Source organism: Oncorhynchus kisutch, linkage group LG10, assembly GCF_002021735.2.
Source record: "Oncorhynchus kisutch isolate 150728-3 linkage group LG10, Okis_V2, whole genome shotgun sequence".
Classification (NCBI taxonomy): domain Eukaryota; kingdom Metazoa; phylum Chordata; class Actinopteri; order Salmoniformes; family Salmonidae; genus Oncorhynchus; species Oncorhynchus kisutch.
In genome coordinates, this window is record NC_034183.2 from 17,659,082 (window position 1) to 17,679,998 (window position 20,917).

The window sequence follows — 20,917 nt, forward strand, 5'->3', positions numbered from 1 at the left end:
TTTTGATGGGTCTTTTTATTTGATTTTTTTATGCCTCGAGTGGAGCATTTCGGGGATAATTTATTTAAACATGATAAAAAAATGAACAATAATAATTTATTCCCAACTAGAGAGGCCCTTTGGTGATGTGAGGCCTGGAGCAATTGCCTCTTCTGCCTTATGCTTAATCCGCCAGTGGGTATGGGCTTTTACCAAGACATAACTCCAAAACATTTATTTCTAAATGTTTCTGAGCTCACTCACACACTTTGCTTGGTTTAACATTGAATTCACATTAGTTGACAACTCAACCAAATGAAAATCAAAATTAGAAGTAGAACTGATGTTTGTGCTCAGTGGAAAGTTGATCATGTATTATTCAGTGGATGCTACCACTCCTAAAACAACATCAGACCCCTACTTTTGCTAAAGTCTGGCTTTAAGTTGTAATGGGACACTTCAGTACATGCAGTGGTCACTATATTCTCATATGGTGTACCACTTCACCTGGCACTTGTTTTGAAACCCTCAAATAGACTGTAGAGGCATATAGATAACATTGTGTGTCATTGTCCTTACACTAGACCCTCTCTATGCTATTGGGACATTGATTTGTGGACATTCCAAGCTCTTGGTGAAAGCTTACTATTTACTTATTTAATTTAACTAAAGGCCATATGCACCACTTTTACTTGATAGTGAAACACCTCTATTATTCCCTAAATGCTGTCCCCGGTCATAAATTGAGCCTCTTCTATCCTACGTTTCTTATATGTCCTTATGCTTCCTTTATTTCCTTACCTACACTTGTAATTTCCCTTTAATTCCTTCTGCTGCCACCCTATGCTGTTTATGTGCTATACATCTAGGCTAGGTGTTGAGATGGGTAGAAATACTTGCGTTCAAAATAATAGGCATTTTGAGGGAGAATAAATTATGTTTTACAGTATGTGAAATGTGGAAAATATTGTTTGCTTTAAATGCCAGGATGTCATATGCTGCATTCACGTGCTAGCTGACAAGTATTTTTCTCAGCTCATACTTGAGTAATAAATGCCGATTGCACAATTTTCAAAACAAATATGTATATATTTTTTAATTGTGATTTATCAGGGGGTGCTGCACCCCTACTTCCCTCAACCTAAACAACCTACATTTGTTGGGGCATAGTCTACAAAGTGTCAAAAACGTTCCACAGGGATGCTGGCTCATGTTGACTACAATAATTTCCACAGTTGTGTCAAGTCCGCAGGATGTCCTTTGGGTGGTGGACCATTCTTAATACACATGGGAAACTGCTGAGCATGAAAAACCCAGTAGCGTTGCAGTTAATGACAGACTCAAACCTGTGTGCCTGGCATCTACAACCATACCCCGTTCAAAGGCACTTAAATGTTTTGTTTACAGACAAATTATTTCACTTATAACTCACTGTTTCTCAATTCCAGTGGGTCAGAAGTTTACATACACTAAGTTGACTGTGCCTTTAAACAGCTTGGAAAATTCCAAAAAATGAAGTCATGGCTTTAGAAGATTCTGATAGGCTAATTAACATAATTTGAGTCAATTGAAGGTGTACCTGTGGATGTATTTCAAGGCCTACCTTCAAACTAAGTGCCTCTTTGCTTGACATCATGGGAAAATCTAAAGAAATCAGCCAAGACCTCAGAAAAAAAAATTGTAGACCTCCACAAGTCTGGTTCATCCTTGGGAGCAATTTCCAAACGCCCGAAGGTAACCACATTCATCTGTACAAACAATAGTATGAAAGAATAAACACTATGGGACCACGCAGACGTCATACCACTCAGGAAGGAGACACGTTCTGTCTCCTAGAGATGAAAGTACTTTGGTGCGAAAAGTGCAAATCAATCCCAGAACAACAACAAAGGACCTTGTGAAGATGATGGAGGAAACAGGTACAAAAGTATCTACATCCACAGTAGAACGAGTCCTATATGGACTATACGCTCAGCAAGGAAGAAGCCACAGCTCCAAAACCGCCATAAAAAAGCCAGACTACGGTTTGCAACTGCACATGGGGACAAAGCTCGTACTTTTCGTACAAAATCGTACAAAAATAGAACTGTTTGGCCATAATGACCATCGTTATGTTTGGAGGAAAAAGGGGGAGGCTTGCAAGCCGAAGAACACCATCCCAACCGTGAAGCGCGGGGTGGCAGCATCATGTTGTGGGGGTGCTTTGCTGCAGGAGGCACTCGTGCACTTCACAAAATAGATGGCATCATGAAAACTGACAAGTATGTGGATATGTTGAAGCAACATCTCAAGACATCAGTCAGGAAGTTAAAGCTTGGTCGCAATTGGGTGTTCCAAATCCAAAATGGCTTAAAGACAACAAACTCAAGGTATTGGAGTGGCCATCACAAAGCCCTGACCTCTATCCCATAGAAAATTTGTGGGCAGAACTGAAAACATGTGTGCGAGCAAGGAGGCCTAGAAACCTGACTCAGTTATAACAGCTCTGTCAGGAGGAATGGGCCAACATTCACCCAACTTATTGTGGGAAGCTTGTGGAAGGCTACCCAAAACGTTTGACCCAAGTTAAACTATTTAAAGGCAATGCTACCAAATACAAATTTAGTGTATGTAAACTTCTGACCGACTGGGAATGTGATGAAAGAAATAACATCTGAAATAAATCATTCTCTCTACAATTATTCTGACATTTCACATTCTTAAAATAAGTGTTGGTCCTAACTGAGCTAAGACAGGGAATTTTTACTTGGATTAAATGTCAGGAATAAACTGAGTTTAAATGCATTTGGCTTAGGTGTATGTAAACTTCCGACTTCAACTGTAGGTCAGGTTAAAGTGACTAAGCAACAGGCTAGAAAATAGACAGTAGCAGCAACGGGTAGCCATTTGATTAGCTAATTAGCAGCATTGTCTTAGCAATCTTATGGCTTTAGGTGTAGAAGCTGTTCATTTGATGATTTCCTGTGAGGTCTTAAGATGTGTAACTGTTATTACACAGTTTATAGTAAGGGGATAATTCATGTGTTTAAAATAATTGATCAAACCACATGATTAATTATTTATTTACCATTTTAAGAAGTATGGTTTGAGCTACTTTGGCTGCCATATTGGCTATGTCATATTGTCTGCAGATTTGTCACTGGTGTTACCGTTACTGGTGTTACTGTTCCTGCTGGTGTTAATAGAATAGTATTATTATTTATGCTGCTTTTTGACTTTAACACCAGTGTTACACAAGTGAATACACCCTGATGTTGTACTCGAGAAATTGTGTTTCCATAGCTAGGCCTGGCATTGAGGAATTGTGAAGAGCAGAATCAACAACCTCTGCATAATCAAAACAGTTGCTTGGCTTCATCAATAAGTGCATCGATGACGTCGTCCCCACAGTGACCGTACGTACATATCCCAACCAGAAACCATGAATTACAGGCAGTATCCACACTGAGCTAAAGGCTAGAGCTGCTGCTTTCAAGGAGCGGGACTCTAACCTGGAAGCTTATAAGAAATCCCGCTATGCCCCCCTATGAACCATCAAACAGGCAAAGTGTCAATAGAGGACTAAGATCGAATCGTACTACACCGTCTCTGACGCTCGTCGGATGTGGCATTGCCTGCAAACCATTACAGAATACAAAGGGAAGCACAGTCAAGAGCTGCCCAGTGACACGAGCCTACTGGACGAGCTAAACTACTTCTATACTCGCTTCGAGGCAAATAACACTGAAACGTGCATGAGAGCACCAGCTGTACCAGACAATATGAGTAAGACCTTTAGACAGGTCAACATTCACAAGGCCGCAGGGCCAGACGGATTACCAGGACGTGTACTGAGAGCATGTGCTGACCAACTAGCAAGGGTCTTCACTGACATTTTCAACCTCTCCCTGTCTGAGTCTTTAATACCAACATGTTTCAAGCAGACCACCATAGTGCCTGTGCCCAAGAACACTAAGGTAACCTGCCTAAATGACTACCCACCCGTAGCACTCACGCCTGTAGCCATGAAGTGCTTTGAAAGGCTGGTCATGGCTCACATCAACACCATCATCCCAGAGACCCTAGACTCACTCCAATTTGCATACCCACCCTAATGATCCACAGATGATGCAATCTCTATTTCACTGCACACTGCCATTTCCCACCTGGACAAAAGGAACACCTATGTGAGAATGCTATTCATAGACTACAGCTCAGCGTTCAACATTATAGTGCCCTCAAAGCTCATCAATAAGCTAAGGACCCTGGGACTAAACACCTCCCTCTGCAACTGGATCCTGAACTTCCTGACGGGCCGCCCCCAGGTGGTAAGGATAGGTAGCAACACATCTGTCACTCTGATCTTCAATACATAGGGCCCCTCAGGGGTGCCTGCTCAGCCCCCTCCTGTACTCCCTGTTCACTCATGACTGCACGGCCAGGCACCACTCCAACACCATCATTAGAATTGCAGATGACACAACAGACAACAACGAGCCAGCCTACAGGGAGGAGGTCAGAGACCTGGCTGTGTGGTGCCAGGTCAACAACCTCTCCCTCAACGTGATCAAGACAAAAAAGATGATTGTGGACTACAGAAAAAAGAGGACCGAGCACGCCCCCATTGTCATCGACAGGGCTGCAGTGGAGCAGGTTGAGCTTCAAGTTCCTTGGCATCCACATCACCAACCAACTGACATGGTCCAAGCACACCATGACAGTCGTGAAGCGGGCACTGCTTGGCCTCCAACCGCAAGGCACAACAGAGGGTAGTGCGAACGGACCAGTACATCACTGGGGCCAAGCTTCCTGCCATCCAAGACCTCAAAGACTCCAGCCACCCTAGTCATAGACTGTTCTCTCTGCTACCACACGGCAAGTGGTACCAGAGCCAAGTCTAGATCCAAGAGGCTTCTAAGCCTCTTCCCCCAAGCCATAAGACCCCTGAACATCTAGTCAAATGTCTATCCAGACTATTCGCATTGCCCCCCCCCCCCCCTCCCCTCCCCTCACCACTTCCACTCTCTGTTGTCATCTATACATAGTCACTTTAATTAATTAACTCTACCTACATGTACAGTACATACTCTCAACTAACTGGTGCCCCGCAAATTAGTATCTGTACCGGCACCCCCCTGTATATATTGTTATTTTTCTTTACTGCTCCTCTTTAATTACTTGTTACTTTTATCTCTTATTCTTATCCATATTTTTTAAACTGCTCTGTCGATTAGGGGCTCGTAAGTAAGCATTTCACTGTAAGGTCTACACCTTTTGTATTCGGTGCATGTGACTAATTAAAAATATATATTTCACCTTTATTTGACCAGGTAGGCCAGTTGAAAACAAATTTACAACTGCATCCTGGCCAAGATAAAGCAAAACAGTGCGACAAAAACAACATCACAAAGTTACACATGGGATAAACAAACATACAGTCAATAACACAATAGAAAAATCTGTATACAGTGTGTGCAAATGAAGTAATGAGGTAAGGCAATAAATAGGCCAATAGTGGCGAAGAAATGACAACTTATCAGTTTACTCTGGAGTTATATATGTGTAGATGAGGATGTGCAAGTTAAAATACTGGTGTGCAAAAGAGCAGAAAAACAAAAACACATATGGGTATGAGGTAGGTTGTTGGTTGGATGGGCTATTTACAGATGGGTGTACAGCTGCAGCGATCGGTTAGCTGCTCTGACAGCTGACGCTTAAAGTTATTGAGGAGATATGTCTCCAGTGATTTTTTGCTGTTTGTTCCAGTCATTGGCAGCAGAGAACTGGAATTAAAGGCGGCCAAAGGGGGAATTGGCTTTGTGGATGACCAATGAAATATACTTGCTGGAGCGCGTGCTCTGGGTGGGTGTTGCTATGGTGACCAGTGAGCTGAGATAAGGCAGAGCTATACCTAGCAAAGACTTATAGATGACCTGGAGCCAGTGGGTTTGGTGACAAATATGTAGGGAGGACCAGCCAACGAAAGCATACAGGTCGAGTGGTGGGTAGTATATGGGGCTTTGGTAACAAAACGGATGGCACTGTGATAGACTGCATTCAATGTTCTGAGTAAAGTGTTGGAGGCTATTTTTTATATGACATCGCCGAAGTCAAGGATCGGTAGGATCGAAACTGAGGGTATGTTTGGCAGCATGAGTGAAATTGTTGTGAAATAGGAAGCCAAATCTAGATTTAACTTTGGATTGGAGATGCTTAATGTGAACCTGGAAGGGGAGTTTACAGTCTAGCCAGACACATAGCTATAATAACATTTGATTTGATATTCACAGTTAGCCATCGTTGTGTAAAATAATGTAAAATAATTGTAACACCAGTGACAAAAAGGCAGCATACATTTTTTATTTGTATTTAATGTAGTAAAAATCTAAAATACATTAAGATAATGTAAAGGGGTTAACCATTACCTGACTATAAGTTTTGGTAAAAATAAAAAAAAGATATATATATATATATATTAAAGTTGTCTGGTCAAAAAGCCACCATTTTCGGAGAACGAGCCTGAACGAAACCTGCGTTCACCACCACAATGACAACAATTCCCATTGTTCATTGCGCTGACTTTCACCTACCTATCAACGGACATCGCGCCTCGAGGTTCTATGGGGGCTGTAGTTATTGTTTTCCCACGGAAGTATCCTCCCATTTTCCATAGGTTTCGCAAGGTTTGCATTGACGGTAGTGTGCTTTTCTCTGTTGGAAGAATTTACTCGTTTTGGCATGAAATTCGTGTACAGGTAATGTGATATTTATGGGAGAGAATCCATCGTGTTATAGATTATTTATCGGGGACATTAACACAGATTTACATTTGCTTGTGCGCCGAACAACAGCATGTCGTGGAGTTGACATCAATACAATAATAATTGATAACCTATTACGATCAAACAGTGCTTGTGGCGCGCATTTTCCATGTCATCAGCAGTGTGTGCGATAGGCTAGCACTGGGTCACATAGTAACGTTGACGATGTTACATTTGTGATACAATCGTTGTGGGGAATTTAAATTGGCTTACACTCCTCTCATTTATGCATGTGGGATACAGTGGTGTTGGCTGACGTATTTTTCTTGAAGTTGAATAGCACTTCTCTTGATCTCTCATAGCCAATTTGCAGTCTATGAGTTTATGTTTCCTGATCCCGGTTGTGTATCTTCAAATAGTTAGTTACATGAATTATTATAGATTATGAAATGTGGGGTGAAGATGTATAACTGCTGCAGTTTTGTTCTGCATTGGTTGCAGTGACCTCCATGGATGCAATGCATACAAGGAAATAACCAGGAAGTTATTCAGACATGCTAAGCCATTGGCTGCTCTGGTTGTCTGTCTCAACCACTACTGTATACATAACAGCTCAGTCTCTTTTTTTCTGAAAATGGCTGTTTTTCTCCCAATCTCTGAACATTTCTATCTGTATCTTCCCTCAGCAGTATTTGAATTTTTGGAGGCATGTCCAAGAAAAGGGGCAGGTATGTGTAAACATGTTGTTTTCTGTAAATATGTTATCATGACATGCACACTTTGGAATTTTCCTCTTTCTAGACTGTCAGGGTAAGCTACACTAGGCTTCACTTATGAGCAAATATTAATTGTTTAACTCTCATAATAACATGTAAAATATGTCACACTTCCTTGTGAAATTATCCTATGAGTTTGCATATCCAACTATGACATACATAAATTGTGTCCCCAGAAAGCGGAGTAGCGGGGAGCTGAGTGACACCACAGTGATGACCCCTGACCCCAACAGTCTCCTGGGAGTGAGAATACAACACACCTGGAGGGAGAAGGGCAACCAGAGCAAATGGAAAGGCACCGTCCTGGACCGTCTCAATGTCAACCCCTCACTATTCATGGTCAAGTACGACGGGTTTGACTGTGTCTACGGCATCGAGCTATTCAAGGACGAAAGGGTGTCTAATCTACAGGTTCTCACAGATAAACTTGGTGAGTGTTGTGAATGTGATGGGTTTGGCTCCTTTTTTAGATCAGGCAGTAATGCAGAGACTTCATCATTTGGTTTGCACGGGTTATGACGTGTTCTTACTGCATACCTGCTACTGCATGATCAGACAGCAGGGACACAGTGGTTATGCGATGTTGGACTCTGTCTTGATGACACTTATCTGCTTCCTCAGTCAACAACAAGATCAAGGTTCCTCACGGGGCAGAGGATTTGGTAGGCAAAGCGGTGGAGCACCTTTTTGAGAAGGAGGATGGAGAGAAGAACGAGTGGCGAGGCATGGTCCTCTCCAGGGCTCCCATTATGACTAACTGGTATTACATCACCTATGAGAAGGACCCAGTGCTATACATGTACCAGCTGTGGGACGACTATGCCGAGGGAGATCTCAGGATCTTACCTGAAGCAGGTATTGACCATTTCTCAGCTTCAGTATCTCCACCTGCAGCAGAGTGTTCAGATACTTTCCCCTACAGAGAACTGGAGAGAGGCTGATTACAGAGTAGAACTTGTTTATTCTTTACACACCAATTATAAGATAGTAGATTTAGGAGGGTTACTTTACAGTATTTGCTGTGTTTGTTCTTGTAGAAAGGACAAATATTTATCGATGAATACTTATAAGCATAACATATTTTGATAATTCCCCTAAGCAGATTTCAAGAACAGACTCCTAGCATTGACATTATTCATTGTTTTTCCCTCTAGAAAATAAGCACTTGCTTCCGGCCGACCGAAAGCCAGGCGAGGAGACTGAGAGTCTTGTGGGGAAGCAGGTGGAGTATGTTACTGACAAAGGTGTGAAGCGAACAGGCCTAGTGATCTACCAAGTCCCTGCCAAGCCCTCTGTATACTACATCAAATACGACGATGACTTTCACATCCATGTCTACGACCTGGTCAAGACCACATAGGACACTTGTTTACTCACTCCATCGCTTACTTTTCACTTATCCTCCTCTCTCTATCTCTCGAACTACCTAAAGGCCCTGGAGGGTTTAACAGTTATGCTTTGTCATTCAGAAAGTGCAATCTATTAGTCCACATTGAATCTAGTTCTATGATATGCACAGCAGAACTGTAGCAAGGATATTGTAGGCCACTAGGAGGAGGGTGGGAACGTGTACACTTGGAAGGACCTTTTTACCCTCCCCACTTCTTTGGTTACCCCATTTCCTGGTTGTGCTCCACCGTAGACTCACATCTTGGACAGTCCAGGAGTGCATCTTTCCCTATGACAGACTCACATCTTGGACAGTCCAGGAGTGCATCTTGCCCTATGACAGACTCACATCTTGGACAGTCCAGGAGTGCATCTTGCCCTATGACAGACTCACATCTTGGACAGTCCAGGAGTGCATCTTGCCCTATGACAGACTTACAGTATAGTGCAAGAATGACCACATTTCAATTGTTTCCCACATCCTGATGCTTAATTCAAAGCAGAACTGAATTATATATTATAAAACTAAAAGCTGGCCCCACTAGCCATTCATATTTGGTCCTTGAATGGCCAAACAGCGAGCGTGATGTATAAGTGAATCTTTGTAGAGACTAGTTTGAGCTGTTTTGTTCAGTGAAGTGGTAGCTTTGAAAGTGAAATGCAGTAAGCTGTGATGCCCATGAAAGCATCATTCCATTTTTTTGTTGTCTTTATCAATAGGCAACTAACTTTGTTTGATTTGTCAGTCAGTTCATAGACAATCATTCCTTGATAAACCCACAGTGCTATCATTGGATTCATAGCACTGGGTTGCACTGGCCTAGGAGTAGTGTATAGCAGTGTCTCCCAACTCCAGTCCTCGAGTACCCCTAACAGCACACCATTTTGTTGTTGGCCCGAACAACCTCACCTGATTCAACTCATTGAGGGCTTGATGATTAGTTAACCATTGGAATCTGTGTGCTTATCCAGGGCTACAACAAACATGTTTGCTGTTGGGGTTATTGGACAACTGGAGTTGAGAAGCACTGCTGTGTGGTGATGGTTCAAACACTATTTTGAACTGCCTAATATAACATTCATAATGCTGAATCAAGACTTGTTAGAAACAAGGAATACAGGTCTTCATAAAGTTAGGGCCAGGAGTTTTTCTTGACCACACAACCTGATGACTTGTCCAGATCAGGAAAACTCCTGGCCCTAACAATACCTGACATGTTCAAAACATCATCAGACTGTATGATAAGCTTGAGTAGAATAGAGGCAGGACTTTACACTACATTCTGATGTTCAATAGAAAACAAACAAGCATCATAAAGTGCCTTCAGGCTGATCATGTTGCCATACTCTATATATTTGCTAATCTCTCACAATTTTATTCTGTTTAATGTTAAAGCCACTAATTGGTCAGTATTAGTAAAAGTAAAAAATGCTCGAAAGAAACAAACGTGTCAAAGACTGAGTGAAGAGGTTGTTGCTATTGTCGGTTTGTATTAGAGAATATGTGCAATGTTGGCAGTTACTGCAGTATACAATAATTTCCCCCAATATAACATCCATGACCAACAACAAGTGGTATATTGTAGCAATGGTAAACCATAATGGTAAAACGCATGGAGAAAATAAATCATTTATAACACGGCATACAGTATTTAATCTGTAACTTTAGATTGTGTTGTAAATGTATGCTGTTGTGATTACTCCATTTTATATTGTAAATATCCCATTGAAACACCAGCTTTAAAACCCATCTACAAATCTCACCTAGAGAAATGCAGCAAAGACAGCTTCCAAAAAATCCTTAGGCCTGGTCTCTTGAGGAAAAATACAAGTTTTCACTTTTTAATCTTATTTTAAAGATTTGAGAGCTACACTCCATAATGTAATCCCAGGAAGTCCAAAACTCAAATGGACTGGCTAGGAGAATTCAGATTTACAGTCTCCTGTCCTACTCACCACTCCAGGGTATCCAGTCTATCTTTTTACACAGTACATTGGTCCATGGTGCATAGGGGTCATTGTACTTAGGCTGTGTTTAGACAGGCAGCACAATTCTGATCTTGTTTTTCACAAATTGGTCTTTTGACCAATCAGATTATCTCTGAAAAAGATCTGAAAGGATCTGATGTGAAAAGTCCAATTAGCGGGGAAAAAATACTGAATTGGGCTGCCAGTATAAATGTAGCCTTTTATTGTCAGATTTGCATGCATAACTTGAATGCAACCAAGCATATTAGTTATGACAGCTGCAGAGGTATAATATGATATATCTGGAAGATAATTTTGTGGCAGTCTTTGCAGTCCCATTTTAGTCAAATGTTTAGCTAGAAAATGTGACTGTAAAAAAACTAAATTGTCAGGGCTTATCTATAGACGGGTTAGCTGACGTCATGAAAACGATGTGCACGCTTCAATGGGGCAGAAGACAGTGTGTTGTGATTCTGGATGGTCAGATAGCTAGCAACAATGACAAGAACCTGCCACGTTTGGAATCCGTAGGTGGCTCGTTTTATCTAGTTCTTGATACCATGTCTTGTTTTGAGGCGTTTTGACTGATGTCACATCTATGCTAATATTCTGTAACGTTATATTTGAGGGACAAGTGTATGGGGTCAATTTCACGCCTTATGTATTGAATTCAATATATTACAAAAAAAAATGTGAACATGAAAATAAAGTTGAGAATGTTAACATATTTTCAAGAACTGGTGAAATAATAGATGTTGCTCAAAAACCAAACAATTGAAAGCAAAATGTATAGAATTGTAAACAAAAATAATACATCAAACTTTTAAGCAAATAATTTAAAGCGAGAGCAAAAACTCTCTAAGACAAATTCTATATTTTTTTTATTTGAAAACTAATGCAAAAATTGTTTTCGGTTAAATGTTCAACCAATCCTGTTGAATACATTTTGCCTACGCTCTTGCCTGCATGTGCTACCTTTTTGTTGCACAACTCGGATCTTTTTGATGTCCGTTTCTTTGCTTTCACTACCAGTCTTTTCGATTGCAATTTTTGGCATTATTTTTCCGTGAAGGGCAGGTTTAGAGGGATGCGTAGACAATGAGTCTCCATTGGTTCACTAGTTTTGGAGTGACGGTTCGTCTTAACCCAATCAATGAACATGATAGACAGGCTTTTTTTTCTATTGCCTACTTAGGTAGACGGTCTGACGTCACCTGGTTTTAGGGTTTTAGTTAACGTACTTCAAAATTGTCCGTCACGGGTAAATAATCTACGGATATTAGAAGCATGTCTATCTAATACATTTAATGACAAACCATCTAACTACTTAGGTAAACATATGACTTACCTGTTGCACAACGTTCGGCACAGGTGTATGGCGAACCAGTTACCAACACCTGTGCCGAACGTTGTGCAACAGGTAAGTCATATGTTTACCTAAGTAGTTAGATGGTTTGTCATTAAATGTATTAGATAGACATGCTTCTAATATCCGTACATTATTGACCTGCGACTGACAATTTTGAAGTACGTTAACTAAAACCAGGTGACGTCAGACCGTATACTTACAGGCTTTTTTTCTATTACCTAATTATCATGTTCATTGATTGGGTTAAGACGAACCGTCATTCCAAAACTAGTGGACCAATGGAGACTCATTGTCTACACCTCCCTTTAAAACCCGCCCTTCACGGGAAAATAATTTCAAAAATCGAAAAGACTGGCAGTGAAAGCAAAGAAACAGCCAACAAAAGCAAAGATACAAGTAGTGTAACCAACAGGTAGTACATGCAGGCAAGAGCGCAGGCAAGAGCGTAGGCAAAATGTATTCAACAGGATTGGTTGCTAGGAAAGTTGAACTGAAAACTATTTTTGCATTCGTTTTCAAATGTATATATTTTTTACCATTTGTCATAGAGTTATCCTCTCGCTTTAAAATCATTTGCTTTCAAGTTTTTGGGTTTTGCTTCTGTCTTATTTTTGTTTACAATTCTATACACTTTGCTTTCAATTGTTTGGTTTTTGATTTCAACATCCATTATTTTACCTGTCCTCAAAAACATGTTTACATTCTCAACTTTATTTTTCATGTTCACGATATATTTGATTTTGAATTCAATACATAAGGAGTGAAATTGACCCCATACAAGTGCTCATTGTTCACATTTGTTTTCAATAAACATTGGAGACAAAATATAGTTTGTCAAAAATCTAAGCCAACCTTGTATGTTTTGCCCCATAGTTGCGTACGTGTCGGTTTTGTTGCTAAACAACCAACCTCTCAATGCTACTTGTATCACCACCATTTGTGTTGTGGTGTTTCTATGTACAGTAAAATGAAAATCCAAAAGATTGTGAGCACTCTTCTGTTATTGTGCATTTCTTTTTTTACTCCTCCCAGGTCTGGAGTTGTAGCAATCAACAACACATTTATATAATTGTTACGTTGTGAGTAATAATGTTTTTTTTTTGCACATCCCTTTCCTCTGCCATTTTTCACCCGTTGGATGTGATTTAGGTTCAGAATGATGTACAGTTGTGATTAAATTTGACACACTTTTAAACCCCCCACTCCCTCAAACTATAGGACTTTGAGGCAGTATACATTGTAGAATGTAATTAATAATACTACTGACCCAACCTCATATCCAAGTACTTTACCTAAGTAGGCTATGACATATCTTAAAGTGGTTTCCAACCAGGGGTACAAGGCCCTCTCAGGGTACTTGGCCTTTCCACAGGGAGTACATGAGAAGACGCATGAGACCATAGGCCAGGGTTCCCCACCTGGCGGCCCGCAGGGGTTTTTATTTGTCCCCCCAAGTTGAGCCTCCCTTCCAAAAAAAATCATATGTATTTTGTATTTTAGACATAAGGCTGTAAAAATACCAGCAAATCAGCTACCAGTGATTTTAATTTTGGAAATCTGTTCCAAGGTATTCCCACACATAAGAGAGATATGTGATCATACTGTACAGTGCCTTCGGGAAGTATTCAGACCCCCTTTTCCACATTTTGTTATGTTACAGCCGTATTCTGAAATGAATTAAATAAAACAATTTCCTCACCATCTACACACAATACTCCATAATGACAACACGAAAACAGGTTTTTGGAAATGTTAACAAATTTTATTTGTTTATCTTATTTACATGTGTATTCAGACCCTTTGCTATGAGACTTGAAATTGAGCTCAGGTGCATCCTGATTCTATTGATCATCCATGCTGTGATTGGAGTCTGCCTGTGGTAAATTCAATTGATTGGACATGATTTGGAAAGGCCCACGCCTGTCTATAAGTTGACGGTGCATGTCAGAGCAAGAACCAAGCAATGAGGTCGAAGGAATTGTCCGTAGAGCGCCAAGACAGGATTGTTTCGAGGCACATATCTGGGGAAAACATTTCCACAGCATTGAAGGTTCCTAAGAACACAGTGGCCTCCATCATTCTTAAATGGAAGAAGTTTGGAACCACCAAGAGCTGGTCAAACTGAGCAATCGGGGGAGAAGGGCCTTGGTCAGGGAGGTGACCAAGAACCCGATGGTCACTGACAGAACTCTAGAGTTCCTCTGTGGAGATGGGAGAACCTTCCAGAAGGACAACCATCTCTGCAGCACTCCACCAAGTAGGCCTTTATGGTAGTGTGGTAAGACGGAAGCCACTCCTCAGTAAAAGGCACATGACAGCCCGCTTGGAGTTGGCCAAAGACTTTGCCTAAAGACTCTCAGACCATGAGAAATAAGATTCTCTGGTCTGAGGAAACCAAGTTTGAATTTTTTGGCGTGAATGCCAAGTGCCACGTCTGGAGGATACCTGGCAACATCACTACGGTGAAGCATGTTTTTCAGCTGCAGGGACTGGGAGACTAGTCAGGATTGAGGCAAAGATGAATGGAGCAAAGTACAGAGAGATCCTTAATGAAAACCTGCTCCAGAGCACTCAGGACCTCAAGCTTGGGCGAAGGTTCACCTTCCAACAAGACAACGACCCTAAGCACACAGCCAAGACAGGCAACATCCGCACTGAGCTAAAGGGTAGAGCTGTCGCTTTCAAGGAGCGGGACTCTAACCTGGAAGCTTATAAGAAAGGCAAAGCATCAATACAGGACTAAGATCGAATCGTACTACACCGGCTCCGACGCTCGTTGGATGTGGCAGGGATTGCAAACTATTAGACTACAAAAGAAAGCACAGCCGAGAGCTGCCCAGTGACACAAGCCTACCAGACTAGCTAAATTACTTCTATGCTTGCTTCGAGATAAGTAACCCTCAAACATGCATGAGGGCATCAGCTGTTCCGCAGACGGTGTGATCATGCTCTCCGCAGTAATGTAAGGCCTTTAAACAGGTCAACATTCACAAGGCCGCAGGGCCAGGCAGATTACCAGGACTTGTACTCTGAGCATGTGCTGACCAACTGGCAAGTGTCTTCAATGACACTTTCAACCTCTCCCTGTCCGAGACTGTAATACCAAGATGTTTCAAGCAGACCACCATTGTCCCTGTGTCCAAGAACACTAAGGTAACCTGCCTAAAGGACTACCGACCCGTAGCACTCATGTCTGTAGCCATGAAGTGCTTTGAAAGGCTGGTCATGGCTCACATCAACACCATTATCCCAGAGACCCTAGACTCACTTCAATTTGCATACCCCCCCTAAAGATCCACAGATGATGCAGTCTCTATTGCACTGCACACTGCCATTTCCCACCTGGACAAAAGGAACACCTATGTGAGAATGCTATTCATAGACTACAGCTCAGCGTTCAACATTATAGTGCCCTCAAAGCTCATAAATAAGCTAAGGACCCTGGGACTAAACACCTCTCTCTGCAACTGGATCCTGGACTTCCTGACGGGCCGCCCCCAGGTGGTAAGGGTAGGTATCAACACATCCGCCAAGCTGATCCTCAACACGGGGGCCCCTCAGGTGTGCGTAATCAGTCCCCTCCTGTACTCCCTGTTCACTCATGACAACACGGCCAGGCACGACTCCAACACCATTATTAAGTTTGCAGATGACACAACAGTGGTAGGCCTGATCACCGACAATGACAAGACAGCCTATAGGGAGAAGGTCCAAGATCTGACCGTGTGGTGCAGGAACAACAACCTCTTCCTCAACGTGATCAAGACAGAGGAGATTGTGGACTACAGGAAAAGGAGTACTGAGCACGCCCACATTCTCATTGACGGGGCTGTAGTGAAGCAGGTTGAGAGCTTCAAGTATCTTGGCATCCACATCACCAACAAACTAACATGTTCCAAGTACACCAAGACTCCCGAGTGGCGCAGCAGTCTGGGCTCCTGATTGGCGCAGCGTTCTAAGGTACTGCATCTCAGTGCAAGAAGCATCACTACTGTCCCTGATTCGAATCCAGGCTGTATCACATCCGGCCGTGATTGAGAGTCCCATAGGGTGGCGCACAATTGGCCCAGCATCGTCCAGGTTTAGGCCGTTATTGTAAATAAAGATTTGTTCTTAACTGACTTAACATGTTTTAAATTGATTTTTTATTTATTTTAAAGACAGTCGTGAAGAGGGCACGACTAAACCTGTTCCCTCTCAGGAGACTGAAAAGATTTGGCATGGGTCCTCAAAAAGGTTCTCCAGCTGCACCATCGAGAGCATCCTGACGGGTTGCATCACTGCCTGGTATGGCAACTGCTCGGCCTCCGACCACAATGCACGACAGAGGGTAGTGCATACGGCCAAGTACATCACTGGTGGCCAAGCTTCCTGCCATCCAGGACCTCTATACAAGCCAGTGTCAGAGGAAGGCCCTAAATATTGCCAAAGACTCCAGCCACCCTAGTAATAGACTGTTCTCTCTGCTACTGCAAGGCAAGTGGTACCGGAGTGCCAAATCCTGGTCCAAGAGGCTTCTAAACAGCTTATACCCCAAAGACTCCTGAACATCTAATCAAATGGCTACCCAGACTATTTGCATTGCCCCCTTCCTCTTTTACCCTGCTGCTACTCTGTTATTATCTATGCATAGTCACTTTAACTCTACCTACATGTACATATTACCTCAACTAACCGATGCCCCCGCACATTGACTGTGTACCAGAACCCCGTAAATAGCCTCACTATTGTTATGTTACTGCTGCTCTAATTATTTGTAATTTGATCTGCATCGTTGGTTAAGGGCTTGTAAGCATTTCACTGTAAGGTATTCGTTGTATTCAAAGCATGTGACAAACCTGACAGAGCTTGATATGATCTGCAGAGTAGAATGAGAGAAACTCAGGTGTGCCAAGATTGTAGCATCATACCCAAGAAGACTCGAGGCTGTAATCGCTGCCAAAGGTGCTTCAAAGTACTGAGTAAAGGGTCTGAATACTTATGTAAATGTGATATCAGTTTTGTATTTGTAATAAATTATCAAAAATTTCACAACAGCATTTGCTTTGTCATTATGGGGTATTGTGTGCAGATTGATGAGGGGGAAAAAAACAATTTCAACAATTTTAGAATAAGGCTATAACCTAACAAAATGTGGAAAAAGTGAAGGGGTCTTACTACTTTCCGAAAGCACGGCTTCTACTTCTGTAGTGATTGTTGTTTGGGGTTTTAGGCTGGGGTTCTGTATAGCACTTTGTGACATTGATGTAAAAAGGTCTTTAAAATACATTTGATTGTATATACACTACTGTTCAAAGATTTGGGGTCACTTAGAAATGTCCTTGTTTTTGAAAGAAAAGCACATATTGTCCATTAAAATATCTTCAAATAGTTCAGAAATACAGTGTAGACATTTTTACGTTGTAAATGACTATTGTAGCTGGAAACTGCAGATTTATGTCATATCTACATAGACATACAGAGGCCCATTATCAGCAACCATCACTCCTGTGTTCCAATGGCACGTTGTGTTAGCTAATCCAAGTTTATTATGAAAGGTTAATTGATCATTAGAAAACCCTTTTGCAATTATGTTAGCACAGCTGAAAACTGTTTTTCTGATTAAAGAAGCAATGCAACTGGCCTTCTTTAGACAAGTTGAGTATATGGAGCATCAGCATGTGGGTTCAATTACAAGTATAGTTGATGATTCCTGCCATAGGCTTACTGTTAAAATACACATGGCGGGGTACTCCGAGCAGAGCAAAATTCAGTTGGTGGAGCAAAAACAGTTGGGAAACACTGATTTAAAGTACACAGCACATATTCAGTAAAAAAGACAGATCCCACCAAAGGTCTCATATCGGACATGTTTAGGTTTATTTTACACTCTTAAATAATATATACACAAAACAATACATTCTGTATAAAATGTATTGGATGGGATAGATATGGAATCAGGTCAAAGTCAGAACATGCCAAATATATCAGTCTTGAGATAAAAAATTAATTGTACAATTAACGTACACACAAGACATAACACTAAATGTCAATCAGTTAATGTAATTTCTTTTGGGTGCAGGTCTTGCTGTGGTATCCAGATTCTTTTTTTTTTTAAACTCAAAGTAGCATAAAGCAATGTATTCTGCTTGTGTTGACAAATTACTGTCATCCCAATAGAATGCAAATATTGAGTTCTGGCATTATCAGCAACTACACATTCCACAAATCAACACGGGCCTTGGCCTAATTCCACTGAATTTACTGTACCACTGCATTTTATAGTTGATGTGCTATGCATTCAAAGCAAGCAACTTATACAGGAGGGCTGTATGTATTTGCACCAGTTGTGTTACTCCTGAGGATTTGGTTGTGATTGCATAGGGACCAATCCAAAACAAAAATTAGGTTCTTAAAATGTCTGCTAGTTGCAGGATGTCACTTTTCATTTGGTGAGGTCTTTCAGGTACTGCAAGCCTTGGTTGGTGTAGCCACCTAATGCTGTAGGGCCCGATGAGAGAGCAGATATGGATGACTGCACCCCTGGAATGAAATAACAGAAACTCTTGAAATTGCTCAATTTTAGACTTGTAAGTCTGGAAAAGTCCTTTATGACTCAGCTGCCAACCATTTCTTACCCGAGTTCCACGCCTCGACAGGGGAGAATCCCATTTTTGGGAAGGCTGGAAGCTAGACAAAAACAATATACGTTTAATCCTCCCTCACCTCATACTCCATAGTGCATTATTCTGGCTGTCAGTTAAATCACAGTACAATAAAGGCATATTTACCTCAAAGCCAAAATACTTCACCCACTCATCCACTGCAGGGGGAATGGCAGCTTTAGCTTTTCCAAGGACCTCTGAGCCCTGCGCACTTCCCCCTAATAGTCCAGAATCATAGGTAACATACAAAGCACCTCCTGCAATAGTCACCTTAGTGGCCAACCTGTGAGAGAAAAAGAATGACACTGAGATAAGACAACTAAGTGGATGGCGAAGTGCCACGTATTTGATGACAGAGAAACATGCCTTGTTAAACGTTACACCTGGCATGAAAGTGTACAAACACATTCACGTGTTAAATGCACAAAAAGTAAATTCATAACTTGATAACCACCACACATATTGCATCAACGTTTGCTAGCCATCTGGCATATATTTGCTAGTTAACGTTAACCAGTTATTGTTGTTAGCTACATGTTACTAGCTAGTTAACTAGCAGATAGTGTGCTGTTTAGCTAGCTGGCTGGATATTGACTAATGGACATAAATTCAAAGCTAAATTAAAGCTAGCTACTACAGTTAGCTAACTAGCTAAATGTTAACTTGCTAACCAGCTTGCTAGCTAACGTTAGCTATACTTTCTCGAGAACTTACTTTAGAACAGGCAATAGCTTAGCAGCCATAGTGTCACAGGTAAATCTATATATTTCTTGAATTAACGTTGTGTTTTTACTGGCTAGTTGCAACAGCACACATTAAATGAATGAACTCGACAACGAATAGTAACCGGCTACGCTACCTCAATAACTACGTTGAAGGGCAACCCCGTGACACAGTTATTTTTTTAACGATTTTTTAACGAGAGTAGCGGATTCGCAAAAATATAATACATAAAAATAAATATATTTAGAGACGGTCATGTTTCAAATTATTTATATTATAATACAAATCATATTTTTTTTCTGGATTTCGTCTGGGTATAAAAACGAATAATGATAGAAAAAGTTCGTGATTATGCTGAAGCTGCTGTTGATGGGGGAGGGGGATGCGGATTTTATTTATGTGTACATTTCAGAAAACATGTGCATAAATGTATTTACATTTAACTAGGCAAATCAGTAAAGAACCAATTCTTATTTACAATGATGGCCTACCAAAAGGCAAAAGACCTCCTGCGGGGGCTGGGATAAAAAAAAAAGTAACTCTGGCCTTCTAGTCAGAGTTCCTCTGTCTAGTGCCTGTGTTCTTTTGCCCATCTTAATTTTTCTTTTTATTGGCCAGTCTGAGATATGGCTTTTTCTTTCAACTCTGCCTTGACTTTGAGACTGGTGTTTTGCGGGTACTATGTAATGAAGCTGCCAGTTGAGGACTTGTGAGGCGTCCGTTTCTGGTTGCTGATAATGGGCCTCTGTACGCTTATATTCCAGCTACAATAGTAATTTACAACATTAGCAATGTCTACACTGTATTTCTGATCAAATTGCTGTTATTTTAATGGACCAAAAAAAAATGTTTTTCTTTAAAAAACAAGGAAATGTCTAAGTGAGCCCAAACTTTTGAACGGTAGTATATATATATATATATATATATATATATATATATATATATATATATATATATATATATATATATATATAATATATATATATATATATATATATATATTATATATATATAGGACAGAACACACATCACGACAAGAGAGACAACACAGCACTAGATAAAGAGAGACCTAAACACAACAACATAGCAAAGCAGCAACACATGACAACACAACGTGGAAGCAGCACAAAACATGGTACAAACATTATTGGGCACAGACAACAGCACAAAGGGCAAGAAGGTAGAGACAACAATACATCATGTAAATCAGCCACAACTGTCAGGAAGAGTGTCCATGATTGAGTCTTTGAATGAAGAGATTGAGATAAAACTGTCCAGTTTAAGCTTTTGTTGCAGCTTGTTCGCTAGTTGCAGCAAACTGATAAACGT

General features: G+C 41.1%; 2 protein-coding genes across 3 annotated transcripts; one reads left to right on the forward strand and one right to left on the reverse strand.

Moving 5' to 3' along the window:
* The first annotated feature begins 6,598 nt into the window (after nucleotides 1-6,598).
* On the forward strand, nucleotides 6,599-13,205 carry LOC109897839 (spindlin-Z-like). 2 transcript variants are annotated; one of them, XM_020492443.2, is made up of 5 exons: nucleotides 6,599-6,713; nucleotides 7,406-7,447; nucleotides 7,672-7,925; nucleotides 8,117-8,350; nucleotides 8,650-13,205. In XM_020492443.2, exons 2-5 carry the CDS (start codon nucleotides 7,428-7,430, stop codon nucleotides 8,853-8,855), a joined length of 714 nt encoding a protein of 237 aa, XP_020348032.1. In that variant the 5' UTR covers nucleotides 6,599-6,713; nucleotides 7,406-7,427; the 3' UTR covers nucleotides 8,856-13,205. The 2 variants fall into 2 exon arrangements, with proteins under 2 accessions (XP_020348032.1, XP_020348033.1); XM_020492444.2 differs by having other exon boundaries at nucleotides 6,607-6,713; nucleotides 7,409-7,447.
* A 4,851-nt stretch (nucleotides 13,206-18,056) lies between these two features.
* Nucleotides 18,057-19,788, reverse strand: LOC109897841 (MICOS complex subunit MIC13). The gene is made up of 4 exons (XM_020492447.2): nucleotides 19,580-19,788; nucleotides 18,992-19,148; nucleotides 18,839-18,890; nucleotides 18,057-18,743 (listed from the first exon to the last, which is right to left on the reverse strand). The coding sequence occupies exons 1-4, from the start codon at nucleotides 19,606-19,608 to the stop codon at nucleotides 18,646-18,648; spliced, it is 336 nt and encodes a 111-aa protein (XP_020348036.1). The 5' UTR covers nucleotides 19,609-19,788; the 3' UTR covers nucleotides 18,057-18,645.
* Between the last annotated feature and the right edge of the window lie 1,129 nt (nucleotides 19,789-20,917).